Genomic DNA, 19,052 nt, shown 5'->3' with positions numbered 1-19,052 from the left:
TCCATCTCAATCTGCTAGCAGAAAAAACACAAAAATATCTGAAAAATTGTCAGAGAGAGATAATAACAGTGGAATAATTAACTGTTTTACAAATGTCTGTAAAATGGGATAAATAGCAGTTCATGAGTAATTGTTCTGATACTGCCAACTCCACAGGGGGATTGATACAATTCTTGATTAATAATGAAGTCAGCACCTTCAGTCATGTTATAGCAAAACTTCTAAATTTCTGAATTGTTAAATATACGAGGGTTGAATAAAAAGTAATGATTCCAATGTTATGAGTCACAAACAGATGGCAGTACTGATGTATCAGAAGCTCCGATGTGTTCTTTCACATTGGTTCTTTCCTTCAGTTGGCAGGAATTTGCTGTGAGAAAAGGTTCTATTGTTGTTTTTCATGATATGATATAAGCCTGCAGTGAGTACTCATCGGTGCGCTTTAAGCAATACACTGTGATTGAATTTTTGACTGCCAAGGAAGTCCCTCTGATTGAAATTCACCACAGAATGCAGGTTGTTTATGATGATGACTGTTTTGACATCAGTACTGTGCATCACTGGGCCAAAAAAATGTAAATATGGTAAACTAGGAAGAGCTGATTTGTGTGATCAAGAACGAAGTGGACAACCTGAAACAGCACAAATTGCACATGAGAAAGGTTGATGAACTGTTTAAGGACAATTGATGGATAACTTAAAGAGAAATTGCTGTCAAACTTGACATTTCACAAGAACCCATGGGTCGCATAATTGATGTTCCTAAATATTGGAAGGTTTGTTCAAGATGGGTTACTCATATGCTGATGGCAGAAAGGAAAACTTCAAGAGTTGAAATCTGCCAGCATTTGTCACATTACAAGAATGAAGGTGAGGAATTTCTTCACAGCATCACATGAAGAAATAACAGCTGACGAAACATGGCCTCATCACTGACTCAGAAACACAGTGTCAGTCCATGGAATATTATCACAAAGCTTCACCTGCAGAAAAAAAAAATTCAAAACCTAGTCTTCAGCAGGAAAACTCATGCTTACACTTTTCGGGGATAAAAATGGTGTTACTCATATACATTTCTTTGAACCTGCCTGAGTGCTACATTGCAACAACAAAACTTTGAAACAATGATTAAGCAGAGTTTGGAATCACCAAAAGGAAATTCTGCTGCAACCTGAGAACTCTAGATCTCACACCTCATGAGCCACCCAAGAGGCAATGGTGAAATTGGGTCTCATGGTCTTGCCCCATCCATTATACAGTTCAGACTTGGAACCACGTGACTTTCACCTTTTCCCAACATTGAGGGAATATCTTCATGGGCATTTGTTTTACCCAAATGAGGAGGTGGTAAAAAACTGTCAGGACCTGATTGAAGAGATAAAGTGTGGAGTTCTTTCACGACAGCTTTAAGAGGTTTGTCCGTTGTTGGCAGAAGCATGCAGCGAATGATGGTGTTTATGTGGAGAAGCAATGCAATAACAAAAGAGCTTATTTCAAGGATTATTTTTCTGTTTCAATTATTAAAATATCCCTATATAAACTAACATCATAGAGATGGAAGCATTACTTTTCATTCAACCCTCACAGCAAATAAAATAACAATAAATGTCGGGAAGTGTGTCTGGAAACAGTTATATATCTGGGGGACAGAAGGGGATTAATCTACACTTCCAGACAACATGCCATGGTTCAGTTAACTTTCTATAAACTACAGTTGAAATTGTGGTCAAGTCAATTTTCTAAACTTCTTCACCAGTAAAGCCTCACCTCAACATAAAAATTGCAAAGCTAAGGAGAAGAGACCCAATGATGCCATTTTTTTTCCTTAAGACATAGCCATATCAAATTTAATGGTGGGGGGGAGGGGGAACATGAGCTGGAAAAAAAGTATTAAATCTCCTCCTTCTAAATAAAAGAGAGGATAAAAATTCCTAGGCATGTGTAAAGAGGAAGAAAAAGAAGTAGATGATAGCTAAATTTTTAACATCCTATGCCATTCTTAAGAATATGGTACCTATTCAGAATGTTGGGTTTTTTGGTTCCCATACTGCTTTTGACTGACTTGAGCAAATCTCTATGGTCAGTTATTCTATAGAGCCCATTTTTCTGATAGTTTGTGCTCATATCAGTTCACAGAACTGAGAGTTGAAATACATTAACCTTCAATATGTCAAATTTCCATCAGCTCAAATTCAGTTTATTTAAAATACAGTGTAACACATAAATATAAAATAAACCAGGTGGTCAATTACAAGCATCCAAGATCAACATAATGAGTAAGCATTTGCTCAACAGTCTGCATAAAGGGTCTAAAAAATATTTTCCTGCACAAACATAATAGAAAGACATTACCACAAGGAAAAAAAAAAGGTTCTTCAAACAGCCCAGCTCAGAAAACAGAAAGAAATCCTTCTCAGAAGTACTTGTGCATGCTTATCATCCTGATAATTCCCTTTCAGGCTATAAACAATTCCCCCAAGCAGCAAAATATAAACAGAGCATCAGGACCTTTTCCAGGTACCAATGTGGGAAAGAAATAATGTGATAAGTTTACAATTCATGCTAAGGCATTGACCAGAGTTTACAAATCACAAAAGCTGAGTTCACAGATCATGCTCAAACAAAACCCAAACAAACTGTGGAAACGTGGCCATAGGGTATATTTTCCCTCACAATCCCTTCTTCCCAATAGTAATTCCCTTATGAAGGCTACCAGTGCTGGGTTCATACAAACTTAAATCAAAACCAGGCTTTTAAAGCACTGTTTACTGAATATGCCATAATTGGCTGGTTTGTTTAGACACAACTAAACAAACTGTATTACTGTTTCATGACTTGATGAACCCAGCTAGAAGCTGGCTTCTAGAACCATATCAGCATAAGAGGGACACTTCACTTTGATGAAGCTTTAAGTGACTCGCTCATTACAGGAAAACTGTAAATTGCTTCCCCTTTCTAAGCAGCAGAATAGTATGAATGAAGAAGATTTGTCTCTCCTCATTGCTTCATATGGCATAGCACATATTATCTCCAACATGTAAAGTAAGGCTCAAAGGAGAACATACAACCTCCATCACAAGAAGTAAAGTGCTAAGGGAAAGCAAGTTTGCATCACACATCCCTACTAGATACAGAGAAATAAGCTTTCCTAAACATTTTCAAGCATGATTTGCTATTTATCTATTTTTGTGTTGGCATAAGATTGCCAACTAGGTTGCAATCCCTGTCTCCAGAACCCAGTAAAGAGTACCATTTCCCTAGGCTATATCTGAAACCTGTAGGCATCCAAGTGTCCACAACTGGAAATGCTTGAAAGTTTATGTTTTTGTAACAAAGTATAGGCAAAGCTACTCAATTTATTTTTCTTCTTTCCAACCCAAGAGAGTATTAAAATAAATTATGTAAAGCAGGGGTTCTTAATCTGGGGTCCATGGATAGATTTCAGAGGGGCTGGGAACCTGAACAGGAAAAAAAATTACAACTTTATTTTCACTAACCTCTACAGTAATTGAAATCGAATTTCATTCAGTAATGAATGTTGGCAACAAAGTATTTTATGGCCTCTAGACTCCCAAGATGTTTAACTTAAATTTCACTACAGTATCTAAAATTATTATACCCTTAAAAAGCAAAACTAGTATACACGTGGTTGTGTAAAGTACCATTTCCTCAAAAGCATGTAACTGATAATTGTCAACACAGTTTACATTTCCAAGGTTCTTTTGTACCTAAATATTCATACAAACCATTAATCCTATGATTCTAGAAATCTAGAATCCATTGTGTTTGTTTTCCAAGAAGTCTTTTCTATATCTATGTATCTTATTTTATCCATTTAAATACACTTTTTGCAAAGGGGTCCATGGTTTCACCAGACTCCCAAAGTGATCAAAAGCACATAAAGTTAAGAACCCTGAAGTAAAGGGATTCAAAACTCTGTCCTTCAGCAGGATAACTCTCTGAAAATGGAACAGAAGGGGGCCAAATTTAGTGTGACAGAAAAAGTAGTCAAAAGAAAAAAATCACCTACGGGAAAGGAAGTTGGTCAGTGGCTGGAATGCTGCTGACTGCTTCATGCTAAACCTCCTCTTTCCTGGATACATAACACACAACAGAACACATGAAGCCCATTTCATGCTTTCCAGTGCGCACACATAAACAATATACAGACGCAAAATGACGGGATAGCAGAAGCCACACAAAGGCAACACATATGCAACCTCTCTAAGTAGTCTCTAGGGGAAAAGGTGCACACAAAGACATAATCTACTATTTTGTTACACAAAAGAAAATACAGACATCTTCTTTGCCATTGTTGGTAAAAGTTTTGGAAAGAATTCAAGAAGCCCTGCTCTGCAACCTTTATCTATCTTGTTTTATTTGTTTTACCCACAATAAGGTATTAGTACAGTGGTACCTCGGGATATGAACGCCTCTACTAACGAACATTTCAGGTTACGACCAGCTTCGGCAGGAAAAATTTACCTCAGGTTACGAAGTTGCCTCTAGTTACGAACCGGATCTGCGGCCATTTTCCCTGCTGCCACGTGGTCACGGCTTCCTGTGGGAGAGGTCGCGGTAGCAAGGAGATGTTCGGTGAGGCTTGTGGTGTGTTTTGCAGTGTTTTGCAAAGGTTTTTGGTGTGCGTGTTAGCATGGCTCCAAAGAAAATGCAGAGCAGGCTTGGCGGGAGTAAGGCTCTGAAGAGAAAATTGCCTCGGGTTGCAACCAAATTCGGGCGGAGGGCGGAACAGATTAACCGGATTTACATTGAACCTTATGGGAAACTTTACCTCAGCTTGAGACCAACTCGAGTTGCAACCAGAGTCACGGAACGGATTAAATTCGTATCCCGAGGTACCACTGTATTTGTTACACTGGGAAGAGAAGCATGAAGTGACAGGATTGAAATTTGAGACTGACAGAAACAAGGTAAGAGAATAACTATTCACTCTGAATGAATTTAAATCTCCAGAATCATATGAATTGCTGATGGAGTGGCTAAACTTTTATGCATTAGTAGTGTTATTTGAGTCCTTTTTGAAACAGCATTGAGTAATGTTATTTGAGAACTTATATTTCAGAAATCTCAGAAGACTGATGAAGCGCCAGATGACTGGACGAAGGCAAATGTTGTTTCTAAGATCAAAAAGGATGATCAAGGGATCAACAGACCAATGAAGATTCTAGAACAAATCATAAAACATAGGCATTTTGAAAACTTAGTGATAACCCAGCATGAATTGGTTAAGAGCAAGCCCTGCTGAACTAATCTTATTTTAATTGAATAATTTTTCATACCAGATTATGGGAACACAGTAGCATGATTGCAGCAAAGCATTTGACAAACCATCTCATGACATTGTAATTAACAAGCTAGCTAAGGTTGGCTGGATGTTATGACAATTAAATGGCAAAATCACTGCCTTAAAAGGTATGCATGCATAACTGATTGATAATCAAACTGGACTGAGGTATGAAAAGATGCTACAAGGTTTGATGGAAAGAATCCCTATTATCCAATACTTTATTTGAATGCAGAAGTAGAGGGGTTGGTTATCAAAACTAGGTGGGACATCTAATACTGGAAAATGGACTGGAAATAACAGAACAAAATTTATCAGAGAAAAATACAGAATTCTTCACTTGTGAAAGATGAACCAAATGCACAGTAAAGGATAGGATATATCTGGCTTGATAACAGTAGTTATGAAAAAGATCTCTGAACAGCTGATTATAAACTGAACATAAATCAGCAATGTGATACATCTACAAAAAGACAAGTGCAATTTTAAGTTGCATCAACAGAAGCATAGTCTTCAGATCAGTGAATAGGTCTACTTTATTCAGACCCAAGCTTGATTACTGTCTCCTATTCCAGGGAACACATTTTAAGAAGGATTCAGAAAAACTGGAACAGGCTAACAAATCCAGAAAAAAAAATAGAGATTTAAGAATTTGGGAATATTAAGTCTTGAGAAGACTGAGGGGGGTATTACAGCATTATTTAAATATCTGATAAAATATCATGCATAAGGAGGTCAAAACGTGTTTTGTGCAGGACATGAAATAACACATTTTAACTTACAGGAAGGCAGATTCCAACTAAATTTTAGAAAAAACTTCTTAACAAAAAGAGCACATTGACAGGGGAACCAATAACCTAGAGAAGTGGTGAGCTCTCAATCTGTCAGGGATGAAAATTTTGATTCCTACCCTGAATAGGTTAGACTCATTGGCCTAAACAGCCTGTTCCAGCTGTACAGTTCAATTGCAATGCCAGGATATTCACTAAATTCTCCCAGAATTAGTCAACCAGAAATACCTGTATAATCCTCAATATAACAGCTAGGGAATGTTCATAGAGGTACACCATGCTTTGAAGCCAGGTACTTACAAAGTTCTGAAATTATTTAATAAAAATTAAAGAGCCATGTGACTGTTTACTGAAACAATGAGAACACAGGCACTGGAATTAAAATTACTTCATATGTTAGATAATTATTGACAGATAATGCAGGGTCCCTCAGTTAAGAGAAGTTGAATTAGGCAAACAACCAGCTGTAGTATATTCATTAATATTTTTAGTCTTGTAGACAGGCAGACAGACAAACTCTGTGTTTCACATACCATGAAATACATGGCATAGCTTTTAGCAAAAATGTTGTCAACTTACCTTGCCAACTATCATTGCAGACACAGAGTTTCTCTCCTGTCAAATCACAGTAGCCATGATCAGGGCTTCCACAGTTAGCTTTACAATAAGGGATATCACAGGCTTCTCCTTTCCAATACTTGTCACACTCACAATATACTTGGCTTGGTATTGAGCTACTAGTTGTGCACTTCCCGTGCCCTGAGCAGTTATTAGGACATGAATTAATTCTGTAATGAACAAGATCAGAAGAAATGAGTCAATACAGTAATAAAAGAGAAATAGTCATTATTTATATGTTTATGTGGTTTTTTTTATTTTATGTAAGCAATTTCTTCATTATGAACAGCAGCCTTCAGACTACTTAAAGTAAAATGCAGCTACCAAACAACAAAACCAGAAATCAGTGAAAAGCATTTCATGGGATGCATTTTTATACTTCTTCCGTAATATTTTATTATCCAACTACAGGCTAAAACACATCTATGAATAAGCCAAGGACAACTAGGAGTTGAAAATACAGTTTTCTGTATCTTTCCAATTTTTTTAGGATTTTGGCATTTCTATACCACTGAAGCAAACGGAATACAAGCAGGATCAACGTACAACTTTGATTTTCAATTAATAGAACTTGAAATATTCCCACTGTATTATTTTAATACTAGCTTTACAAAACATAATGTTCACATAATGTGTGTTTTGGGAGAGACAAACAGAAAAGGTAACTAACTTGGCCTTTTAGAACATACTGTTTATCAATCAAAGACACAAAAGTTAAAGTAATTACATTTAATATCTTAAGAGCCAAATAGGTGCAATCTCATTTTTCAGTTGGTAAAAGGAGCAAAGTATTCCAAGGGAAGTGAATATGGGGGAATATATATACTGAAAGTATCAGAAATCAGAGTCCTAAAACTTTTCATCATCGTATCACTTGAAGTTTGCTTTTACAACTTTGAACTTTGGGGAACAAGGGTGCTACTTTTTAAGCTGCACTATCAGTCAGCTGTCCATGGACCAATGCTGTCATGCTCCCATTCTATAAAGACCTGGCCTTCAAGTTTGTTCTGCAGTCTAAGCAATTTGTTTCTAGTTGTCCTACTTAGAAAAACCAATCTAGCCAAGTGAGCGAATGACTGTGTGTGACTGTGTATATCCACATGAACAGATAGAGACAGAGGCAGAGATAGAGATACACAGACACTCAAAATCTATATATTCCCTTAAACACATTGTGCTGACCTAACTGGTTCATAACACTGTTTTCAATCTATCTTCTCTGAGATAACCAACTTTACACACTAACATCTACAGGTAGTCCTCATTCAGCAACCACTCATTCAGTGACCATTCAAAATTATGACAGTGCTGAACAAGGAGACTTATGACCAGTTCTTGCAGTTGCAGCCATTGCAGCGTCCCCAGTCATGTGATCACAATTCAGGCCCTTGACAACTGGCTCGCAATTACGACATCACAGTGTTGTGCAGTCATGTGATCACCATTTGCAAACTTCATTGCCAGCTTCTGTCAAGCAAAGTCAGTGAGGAAACTGGCAGGAGGTTGCAAATGGCATTGTGATGTTGCACCTAACAACTGTGTAGGATTCGCTTAATAATGGCAACCAAAATTGCCACAACTGCCATTGTAAATTGGTGTGGTCACATGGTATCGTGCTTTACAATCAGGTCACTTAGTGACGGAATTCCCAGTCCCAATTATCTTTGTTAACTGAGGATCACCTGTAATAACTAACATACTAAAGACAGTACTTATTAATTATTCTTTAAAGAACTCTTGACTATTTGATGGAATTCCTCTTCATTAGCATTTTTCAAGCTAATGTATGTGTGTTATATATATTCTTGCCAAAATCAAGGTTGCATAAGCTTATTTCAAATATTTTAAGCTCCAGGTCTTATTTACTAACAGAATTACATCTCTGCTGATTAATTAACAAGAACATGACTGATAAGAAATACTTACGAGTAAAAAATATTAAATCCTGTTAGATTATAAGCAGCATCACTAAAAAAGTGTAGCAGTGCATAGCCAGATGTAGTTACTACTTCAGGAACAGTTTCATTTCCACGCACTTCTGGAACTATAAGACCACTGCACAATTTTAAACATAAGAGATTTGTATTACTAATAAACAGTAAAAACCTCAGGATTTGAACAAATCAGATGATTTTTAAAAATAATGTCTGATTTCCATGCAAAGCAGTTTAAAATAACAGAACTCTGCAATTCATTTCTAGAAATGCTTGCCATAAAAATAATGCAGTTAAAATGCATAAAGGCAATATTTTCTTTAAAAAAAATAAAAATTCAAATCAATGCATAGAAGCAACTTCTAAACATATGTTTGATTTCAAAGATACAGGTTTATAATATAGACTTAACTCTCGTGCAGACTGGCTTAAGCGTCATCTGTATAACCAGGTTGCCACTAAATGTTTCTTGAGGATAGGAACATGTTTTCCTCCCCCTGTACCTGCTCCAGAGAGAAGGCAACCACCACCTTCTTTTCTTGCTACAAATACAAAGTGGTATTTTCTAACTTTGCCATGCTGTCTGGTTCACCTACTATACTTCATTTCACTGTATGCAAAAGCATCTATTCCTATTGTTTACTGTGAAAGGAATTCCCTTCTCCTCCAGCCATGTTTTTGTTCTCCATAGCAAATTTTTCCTGACCTACTGGGTTGTCTGCCTGAAGGGTCTTTAGCCAGTGAACCTCTCCCTCTACCCATTTTTTAATATGTTCACAAGTGAATAAGTAAAGCCTTCTCCTTCTCCTTTTTTTTTTTTTTTACCAGTTTTACCAAACTGACAAGAGATAGGAAGAATGGTAAAACTTCTTTCTTTCTTTCTCTTTTTCTCTCTCTTTCTATGACATGCAAGAAAATCAGGCATTGTAAAACTTTAAAACGATGGGTTCACTAAAAATTGGTTCAAAGTAGAGCATGCGGAAAAGGGTCAAAGAAGGATCTTTAAAAAGGCAACAGAAAAGTAGGAGGAATTACATACTGAAAGCCAGCCTAACCTTGTTAATACTAAACTTCTATTTAATGCACATTTTTATAACACTTTAATAAAAATCATTAAGCTGAAATACTCACCTAAATACAGCTATTAAAGGTGCATATATTGAATCTCCATCATAAACATACATATGGTCCCAACTACATTCTGTTGCAAAATGATTAAATCTTAATCTTAAAACTGAATTAGGGCTAGAAGAGAAAAGCAAGAAATAGCATTCAGAAATAGCACATTTTATAATGAAATATACACATGAGCATGTCAGTATAGTATTAAAGGCAAGACGTGTATGCAAATGCCACTGTCAATTTTGTGATTATACGTGTTTTTTAAAGTGTATTATACAGTATATATGCAACTATTACCTAAATTTTAGACACGTATTTCACCTGCATCTGAGAAAATCCAGTCAATATGCTGAAACTTGTGGAACTAAAATGTACTTGCTGGTTCAGACACAGCAATATCAGCCTGTAGCCTCTGTGCCTACATGCTCCCTTCTCACCCTTACACTCTTTTCTTCACCTTGTGCAGCAAACTATACTTTATCACAACACATTTGCCATGATGCTTAAACTTAGAAAATGTACAGTAGCTTAAGTGCTGCTGCCAAACCTGGATACTAAACCATGGGTTTAAAAGTACCCAAGATGAGAACAGGCTGCTATATAAAACACTTTAGCTCAATTCATTGGCTATTCAAATAACACCTGAAAAGTATCAAAAAGCAATAATCCACTTGTTCAAACTAGCATTATTTTCATCTTTAAGAATACCAGTTTCAAAATATATCTGCCTTACAAGCAATAAAGCCAATATCTGTCATTTGGAACTGCCATATCGATTATTATAAAAACAAAGGTATGAACAAAACATATCTTAGACATCTTTGGGCAATTATCAGGACAAAGCAACCACCAGCCCATGAGCTTATGTGGCAACAGCAGCTAGTCAAAAAATAACTCACAGTGTCAGGCACTGCTGGACATTTTCCATGGCAGGTGGCTTTATAGCTCCATTTGCGCAGCCAGATAAGCTCAAAGTTAGTGGGCAGGATGTGGCCATTGACAGCCACAATATCATAACCCTACTGAAATGTGGAAGTGGAATTAGTCATACATTCCTTGCCTGCATTTCAACAGTAAATTAAATTTTAAATTGAACATTGAACTCTCAACAGTAAATGTCCCAATCTTTTTCTGAAATATAACTGGCGCATCAAGAGTTCTTTAGGAAATCACCAAAAGATGGTACAATCTTTACAGCCAGTCATAGCAGACTCACAATATTTTTTGCTTAAAATTTTGTAAGATATCTCTTAATAGCTACAATTTAGAAACAACATTAATTCAAAATATATACTTACTATCCTTCAATTAACCATGTACATTTAGTTTTGTATTTATAATTTATTGGCCCATCCGTTAAATATCCAGAAGATTCAGTTAACCTACCAAAAAAAAAAAAAAGTTAGCTTGAAAAGTTATTTTAAAAGCTATTTTCCTCGTAAAGTACATACAAAAATATTACAATCTGAATGAAGTTTAAAAGCACACTTCATATAAAACTCTGTTTGAACTGAAATAAAAGCATCTCCTATCTTTTCCCACTTGCAAATATTTCTCAGTTGCATAAACGTGTGATAAAGTGGCTGGCGGCATGATAATAAAGGCATTGACACCACCCAGTGTAATGTCAGTGAACTTATATTCAAGTTTATTTTGCACCAAAGGATCTTTCTAGTCTTCAAAGCAGGGAAATGATGCCACTGGGGAAAATGTTTTACAAGGAAAACTTAATGCTTAGTCATTGACGAGCAGACATCAGTACATACAATTCATAATAAAAACTTGCAGCCACAGATTAAAGGTGTAAAATAAGTTAAATGACCTGCATACATATTTATTATATATTATAATACCCCTGAAAATAATAAATTATCATCAGTACATGAAGGGAAAAAAATAGAATGAACTTCTTTCCAACAGAATCTTCAGAACTTGGAAACCATCAGGGACATTTCTCTATCAGTATAATTTACAACAGAGAGACAGAGACAGAGACAAACAGAATAGAATCTCTTCTGCAGATTGCACCAGCTGCAGACCTACCTGAAGCATGAGGACTTTGCAATTGTAACTCACACCCTTATCACTACTAATTTGGATTACTGTAATGTGCTATACAAAGGGATGCCTCCTTCTATAATTCTGGGAACTGTAATGTATTTCTAAAATATTTCATAATTAGTGTAATATCACTGTATTAATTGGCAGTTTCCTAAAGTAATAGTACTGTTTTGACACTTTGTCTAAATTAGTTCTTTACATCATTAGTTGCTCTCTAGCAATCAAAACTTCGATAAAATAAAATTGACTTCTGTTTTTATTCATCCTTTGCAAATACAGCTGCTTCCACACAATATTGAACTGATAGTCCATCTTTTCATCAATGGGGAGGGCACTGTAATTCTACTGTCAATGATCATTATGAGAATCCACCTTTTGGTAGATATGGAAAACTGCTCACCAACCATATCAAAAGAAGTAATGAAGGTAAGAACTGTTCTTCTAATTCTCTCTGAAGGACCAGGATTGATGATACTCTGCATAGAGTCCATTACCTGCTCCCTGGCTGTAAAAGGAACATTGCCCTGAGCCTGCTTAACACCAGCATTCATTTGGAGTAAAGCTGTGGAGGTAACAACTGCTCTGCTGATCTTCTTACAGAGCTAGCACTGCAGAGGTTTGGCCCAGCTGAAGCCACTCTGCAGTGATTCCATTATCTGTTCATCAGTGGAGGGCTACAGAGATGGAAAGTGATATGGGATGCAGGCATTGCATTTCATTGACTAGAAACTTCTAAGTATCTGCCACTTTTTAGTCTTTACTAATTCATCACGGTGATCAGAACAATGTGTGATTCTCTTGGTGCCCTATTGCACTGCACAACAGTCTGTTCCTGAGTTGGCCAGGGTGATCTTTGGTGTTGCAATGGAAGATCCCAGACTTCTTACTGGGGGACTTTAATAGCCATGCTGAGATTACAGAGTTCATTCCTTCATGTCTATGTTATGTCTTTCAGGAATAAAGTATGTATATGACAACATGCGGATAGCATTCAATCCAGTTTTTCAACCCATAAAGTACAATACAATGCATGGAGCAATATAGAAACATAGTCCACAGAAGTAGGCAAAAGACTGAATACATCAGGGCATTCCAGCACAGAAAGCAAAAGGACTGAACCACGGGAATCAATATGGGGGGGCAAGGAAGGATAAACAACAGCAATGTATGTGTCATCACCCAAATGCTGTAACTCACATACGTTTTCAGTCATACATACAAGATACAGATATATAATGGTTGTATGATGATAAAGATACAGGTATGTAATGGTTGCATGATGATGTCATCACACGCATTGTATTTTGGGGGGTTCACAGTAAAACAAATCTTCCTAAGTTTCCCTTTTCAGAGTCCCTGCAGGAGGCCCCTCATGGGCCCAGCTGGCACTTGTTAATCAGAAGGCAATTCTCTACTCCTAGGTGCTCATCTCCTAAGCCTTGATCCACCATTTTTCAAATGTTTTATCTTTTATTCAGTGGTGACAGCACTGTTTAAGACTACAAGGTACAACTCCAGACTAAGCTGATATATTCATAGAAGATGCAAGGCTCTGACTGTATCATCCTCTATATTTTCCAAATTTGGTATCTCAATCGGTTGCATGTCTTTACCTTCAGACATTCCTTCCATTACAACCTTGGCTGACAGTCTGCCAGGTTTTGGGGACATGCTCCTGCTTCCAGAAGCTTAACTGTTATACAGGAGAGGACCCGTGTTGTTCCAAGGCTAAGGAGTACACTCCTCACTATCCCATTGTTTAGCCTCCAATCTCCCTGTGTTTAGGAAAACAGTAAAAAAATACTTATATTTTTTAGCTTTTAACTGCTAAATTATTTTAAAGGCATTGTTTTTCATTGTTTTTAACTTGCATGGCTCTCACTGTCAATTTTTAAATTTTTAATTTGATTTTAATGCTATATGCTGACTTCAGTGTTTATAAAAGCAGCAAAGTATAGCTTTAATAACTGTTCTTTAAGCATTTAGAATGCACAGTATTGTTGTCAAAATCTATAAAAACAGTTATTTCTAAAAGTAGTTGAGTATTTTATTTTAAACTTTGTATGCAAAGTCTTTGCAGATTTATTTTAGTATCATCAAATAAAACAGTTTAGACAAAACAGTTACCCACTGGAAAAGAGAAAATACTGATTCAATACAATTTATAGATTCTGCCCTTAATTATGCAAATATGGACTCCCAGAACACAAATCCACAAAAATAAGTGGAGAATTTACCAGTATTTGCTGAATTGCTTCTTGGGTTTTTAAAGTGTACTAATCTAATCAAACAATTTTGTTACTTCAGGAAAACAGTGCCACAGTAATGAAAGAGCTAAAGCATTGTTTAATTCATGAATTATGTTGTGTCATTAAACAAGCAGATCATCTGCCTAATTTGTAAAAATGGCAAAACCTCAAGATTAATTCATATAATTGCACAATTGAAGAAAACATCTCTGCCTAATTCATTATACACAATCACTTCATTATTGCATGAGGTAATTTCATGAAATAAATAAGGGAAGTGCTAATTCAATAAATTAGCCCACACTTCTATCTAATTGATACATTTGATTTAAAAAATTATAGACTACCTTCAGGTATTGCTGGTAATTCAGATTTACAGTATAGATCATTATATTATAATTCAGATTTATATTAAACATATTGTTTATACAAATAAATGGCTGAAAATGGCAACTCTTCAAGAATGTGTTTTTAATGATCTAGAAGATATAAATATAGTAAAGGAGATAGTAGGTTTAATTATTCAAACAAATGAGTAAGGCCTCTATATTTAGTAATAAATTTCTAATACACAATTTATATGTTTTGTTTTGTTTTGTTTTTAGAATTCCTCTTTGAACTCAGTTGAGTTTTTGGAAGGATGCTTCTTAATTATGGAAGTTGAATGTATTCTCCACCAGGTTGAATTAAATTGCCTCATCTAATCAACAACTCTCTTAAAGAACAAAAAACACACATTATCTAGAAGATAGAAATTCCTCCAACAATTCCTTCCTCCTTGGGGGTCCTATTATATTTTATGAATATATCCTGTCCTGTGGAATGTATTTTAAGCCAATAGATGAATACATCATAAAAGTCATCTACAATCTACTTACCATCTCACCAAGATTGAATGCCCCTTGGCCACTTGGCAAGGGGGGCATTTAAAAACTTGTATTTCCTTTCTTCATATCCAAATCTGTAACTGTATAACAGAATTCATGCAGATCAGTTCACTCACTATATGTACTATAACATATAGTATTTAGAGGGAGGAGACCACCACATACAGCTAAGTAATTATGCATTCCTGCAACTGGAATGGGAAAGGCAGAAGAGATTTATTTTTCCTAGCTTTCTTGTCTAGATTGGTAGCAAGTATCTGTTCCAGCTTCTTCCACCAAAAGTGTAATTTTGCCACAATAACCCTTGCTTATTGCCAACTGCTGAGTTAAGAACGTTACCTATTAAGGTGTCCTCAGCAAAAGTAAAAAAGTAAAACCCATGCCACGTGTACTTCAGTATCGTAGACATATCACCAATATCAAATATATTCTGAAGTTGGTCTACACTGACTATTTTTTAATTTCTCAAGACTGAACCCTGCTGATTAAGCGAATGTGATCCACAGTGGCAAATAAATGCCTATAAGAAATTTGAGTACAAGATACTACTCTCAGGAGCAGCAGCTGATACTGATGATACTAAATATGTAGAAGAATTGAACAGTATAAACTAAGACTTATTTCCCAGTAAACATGGTTATGATTTGTGTTTTAGGTAGATATTTTAACAAAGAATGTTAATAAGCTTTCCACTGCAGGCTAGGAAATAATGTATTCTTCACAATGTAATAGCAGTATATTTCTTACAGCAGGAGCAATGTAAGTCAAAGACTAGAACGTAATTTTTCTAAAACATGTAAAATACATATAAGCCAATATTTTTAGAATGTTATCATAATAAATATTGCAAAAAGCCAAGCAGTGCACAGTTGTAGGTTCATATAACAAAATACATTAGGTTTCAACACCTGAAATGTATAGTTAAATGAAGTGCTGATAGCGTTCAAGCAGTTCTCCATTCCTCGAATAATTTATATGCAGTAGAAATCAATGAAAACCTAATAGTATTCTGCTGTATCTCAAATAGTCCCATGAAAACTTAATTTATATTATAAACTTTAAAATTAATTTACATATATACCTATAATTGCTATAAAAATCAGAAAATCAGAACTAATCAGAATTTGTCTTTTTATTTTTATTTTCTTCTTTTCTTTATTCTAAATATTAGTTTTCTGTTTGTTTTTATCTTTCTTTTTAAAAAATGTAATTAAGTTTATAAAAAAAAGAAAAAAATCTTATGTGATGGATGGATGGACGGACAGACAGATAGACAGACAGATAGATTGATTTGTTCCTTCAAGTCAGATAATGAATCCTGGCAGCTGTCTGGACTAGTCTCTGCAGTTTTCTTGGCAAGATTTTTCAGAAGTGGTTTGTCATTGCCTCCTTCCTAGGGCTGAGAGAGAATGACTGGCCCAAGGTCACCCAGCTGGCTTTATGCCTAAGATGGGACTAGAACTCACGGTCTCCCAGTTTCTGGCTGATGCCTTAACCATTACACCAAACTGGCTGTTACAGGAACAGATAACCAATGGACAAATCAGTACATGGTTTTCAGGAGCAAATTTAAATTTCTTCAAACAATTCAGAACCAAGCAAGCAAAAAGGCTAGAGTCTTATTAGATATAATTACCTGCCAATATAAAAGAAATGAAAAGCAGCATTGAAGGAAGGAATCACAAAAAGAGTATGTAACATAAAAGAATTTTAAAGTATTCTGGAATCCACACTGTTGAAAATGAGCATACAGCTATGTATAGGATGCATTAGTATTAGTACATATACTGCATACTGTATGTATAAGTATATCTGTTTACGATTAGAAACATATAAACTATATCTTCTTCTTAGCATGCTGACAACTTAGTACCCACTCAAGTATCTCCAAAAGGAACATGATTTTTTTTATTCCATATGATTATCTGTAAAGTAGGAGAGGAAGATCGTTTTACATTCCCAGAACAGAGTCCAAGGACAGCATATGCTGCATTTACAGTAAGGAATTTTTTAATGCAGAGTCCATTGTTGGAGACCATATTCTAAATTACCATAGAAAACATCAATGGTAATTTGTTGCGTTCCCACCCTAATGCACATATGACGTGCTCTTTCCTTCTCAGAACTCTTCTAAGGTGGATTTTTTTCATCCTCCTTTTCCAACCATCACATTTGCTGCTGTTTTGTATTCATTTCCCCTATTTCTCTTTATGTCAAGAAAACGTACCCAGTCTTTTTTTCTTGCAAGGGAGATAAAGTTTCAGGGTAAGAAGTAAAATGCAGCCTTGACTAACCAAGAGGAAGCAAAGTTGCTGCTATTCCTGAAGTCAGAGAATGGAAACTTCCAGTAATCGGCAGATTTCCCAAACATTAAATCTAGCTGACAGAAATCCAATTCAGCATGAATGTAAATGTGGGCATAGGTAATGGTGCCCTGCCCCTCTTCTCTTTATTCTCTTTTTTGGCTAAGACTTCCTGCACAACCTATTATAAGACTGATTGCTACAGTTAAGTTCCTAGACTCCAATAACAGGCCAAAATCGTCAACAGCCCACTGCTAGATGTTTTGTTTTGTTTTTTGTTTTTAGCTGAACGTACAAAATTCTTACTGTTGGCATTATCTCAATAATAGCAAGTCTCAGGAGATGCAATAAGTATTGCAATACAATTCTTTGGCTACTACATAGTGTATTTTTCTATTTTTCCCTATACTCTTTGAAATATTATCACATATATGAAGGTGGGGAGGTGGCCATGGGAAAGGTTTGAAAGTTGGGAGCCAAAAACATCTTGCCATGTGTTACCAAAGCAGCTCTGCTAAAAAATAATTTTTAAAAAATCATCTGAAGAATCAACATTGCACATGAATCTTCTGAATTTACAGGTTATAGCAATGAATTTTCAGAACCACTGTTGTACTCTATTATATTTCCTTGAATTGTTCATATGTCAAAACTGATAAAACATATTAGTAATAAGCATTCTTATAACCTGGCTTATGTAACAGCATGTGTGATTCTTACTCTAAATGTGCTATAGAATAATGGCCAATATTATCCAGGAAAAAGTCTTTGATGCACATATATATAAAGGCTATGATTTTTGTTTTATTTTTTTAAAATTTAATATATTAATTCTCAAATTAGAGTACATTATAACATATGGTGGGCAAGAGTTATTGTTTTAAGACACTATATTTTGAGATTTTATAATATCTCCTAGACAACATTTATGAGATTTTACTAGTATTGAGGAATGTATATCATATTAATGATGGAGTTTTGTTTCTAAGCAGAGAAAACTGTAACTGAAACGGCACTTTTCATTTTATGATGTCAAAATGAAATTCTGAAACAGCTCTACAGCCTTCTATAAATAAAAAATGTGAACAAAAGTAATGTTGTTTCTATCAGTGTAAACTGATCATAAATAACAGTTAGCCACAAGCAGTTATGGATTAATGCAGCATAATAATAAATTAATGCAGGAGAATACTAAAAGCTGACTCACACATATAAGTAACATGGTAACTCCTCATATTGGTGCCTTCTGATTTTAAATAAAGTGGCAAAGTTGCCTACGTGACCATTTATTACTGCAAAGTAAAAATAAAAACCTATAGTTGTAATCTAACTAACTTGAGGCAACTAACTGACCTCGCTGAGCTGAAAAAGTTAAGCAAGTAACACCTGGTTAATACTTGGATGAGAGACTACCAGGAAATCTCTATGAGAAGTAGGAAGTTCATAAAATATTTCATAAGAAAACAATGGCAAATACCTTCTGTGCTGTTTCCAAGAAAATTACAAGGGAGTTCAGCAAGAATTAATCTCAACTCCATGGAGGCTTTACATTTTTATAATTTTGAATCATCCTCAAAACTCACTAGTTGATGACAGAAGAGGGTATTGTGAGTTTCTTCCTGTAGTATGATACTTGTCAGTGCAATTTTCAGACAACATGATTATAAATTGCTGAGAGATCTATGAACTATTAATTTGTAAAAGCTGCCTAAGGTAGCAGCCAATGATCTTAAGACAATATTTTTAAATACATTACAGTACATGCTGGGTAAGCAGTATTTC

The 19,052-nt window shown here is 35.5% G+C and overlaps 1 protein-coding gene across 2 annotated transcripts in view; it reads right to left on the bottom strand.

Annotated features, from left to right (window-relative positions):
* ATRNL1 (attractin like 1) overlaps positions 1-19,052 on the bottom strand; it is a 578,187-nt gene that overhangs the window by 537,380 nt on the left and 21,755 nt on the right. For both annotated transcript variants that reach the window (XM_088131807.1, XM_088131808.1), the window contains exons 2-5: positions 11,069-11,152; positions 9,780-9,893; positions 8,641-8,769; positions 6,676-6,884 (exon numbers count right to left, since the gene is read on the bottom strand). In XM_088131807.1, the coding sequence (XP_087987933.1) occupies positions 6,676-6,884; positions 8,641-8,769; positions 9,780-9,893; positions 11,069-11,152 (536 nt within the window). The remainder of the gene's footprint in view (positions 1-6,675; positions 6,885-8,640; positions 8,770-9,779; positions 9,894-11,068; positions 11,153-19,052) is intronic.

The sequence above is a fragment of the Python bivittatus genome, unplaced genomic scaffold, assembly GCF_059951505.1.
Source record: "Python bivittatus isolate LINGU-HERP-01145 unplaced genomic scaffold, Pbiv_v1 ctg000980_np1212, whole genome shotgun sequence".
NCBI lineage: Eukaryota > Metazoa > Chordata > Lepidosauria > Squamata > Pythonidae > Python > Python bivittatus.
This window is presented reverse-complemented; position numbering and strand designations above follow the sequence as displayed.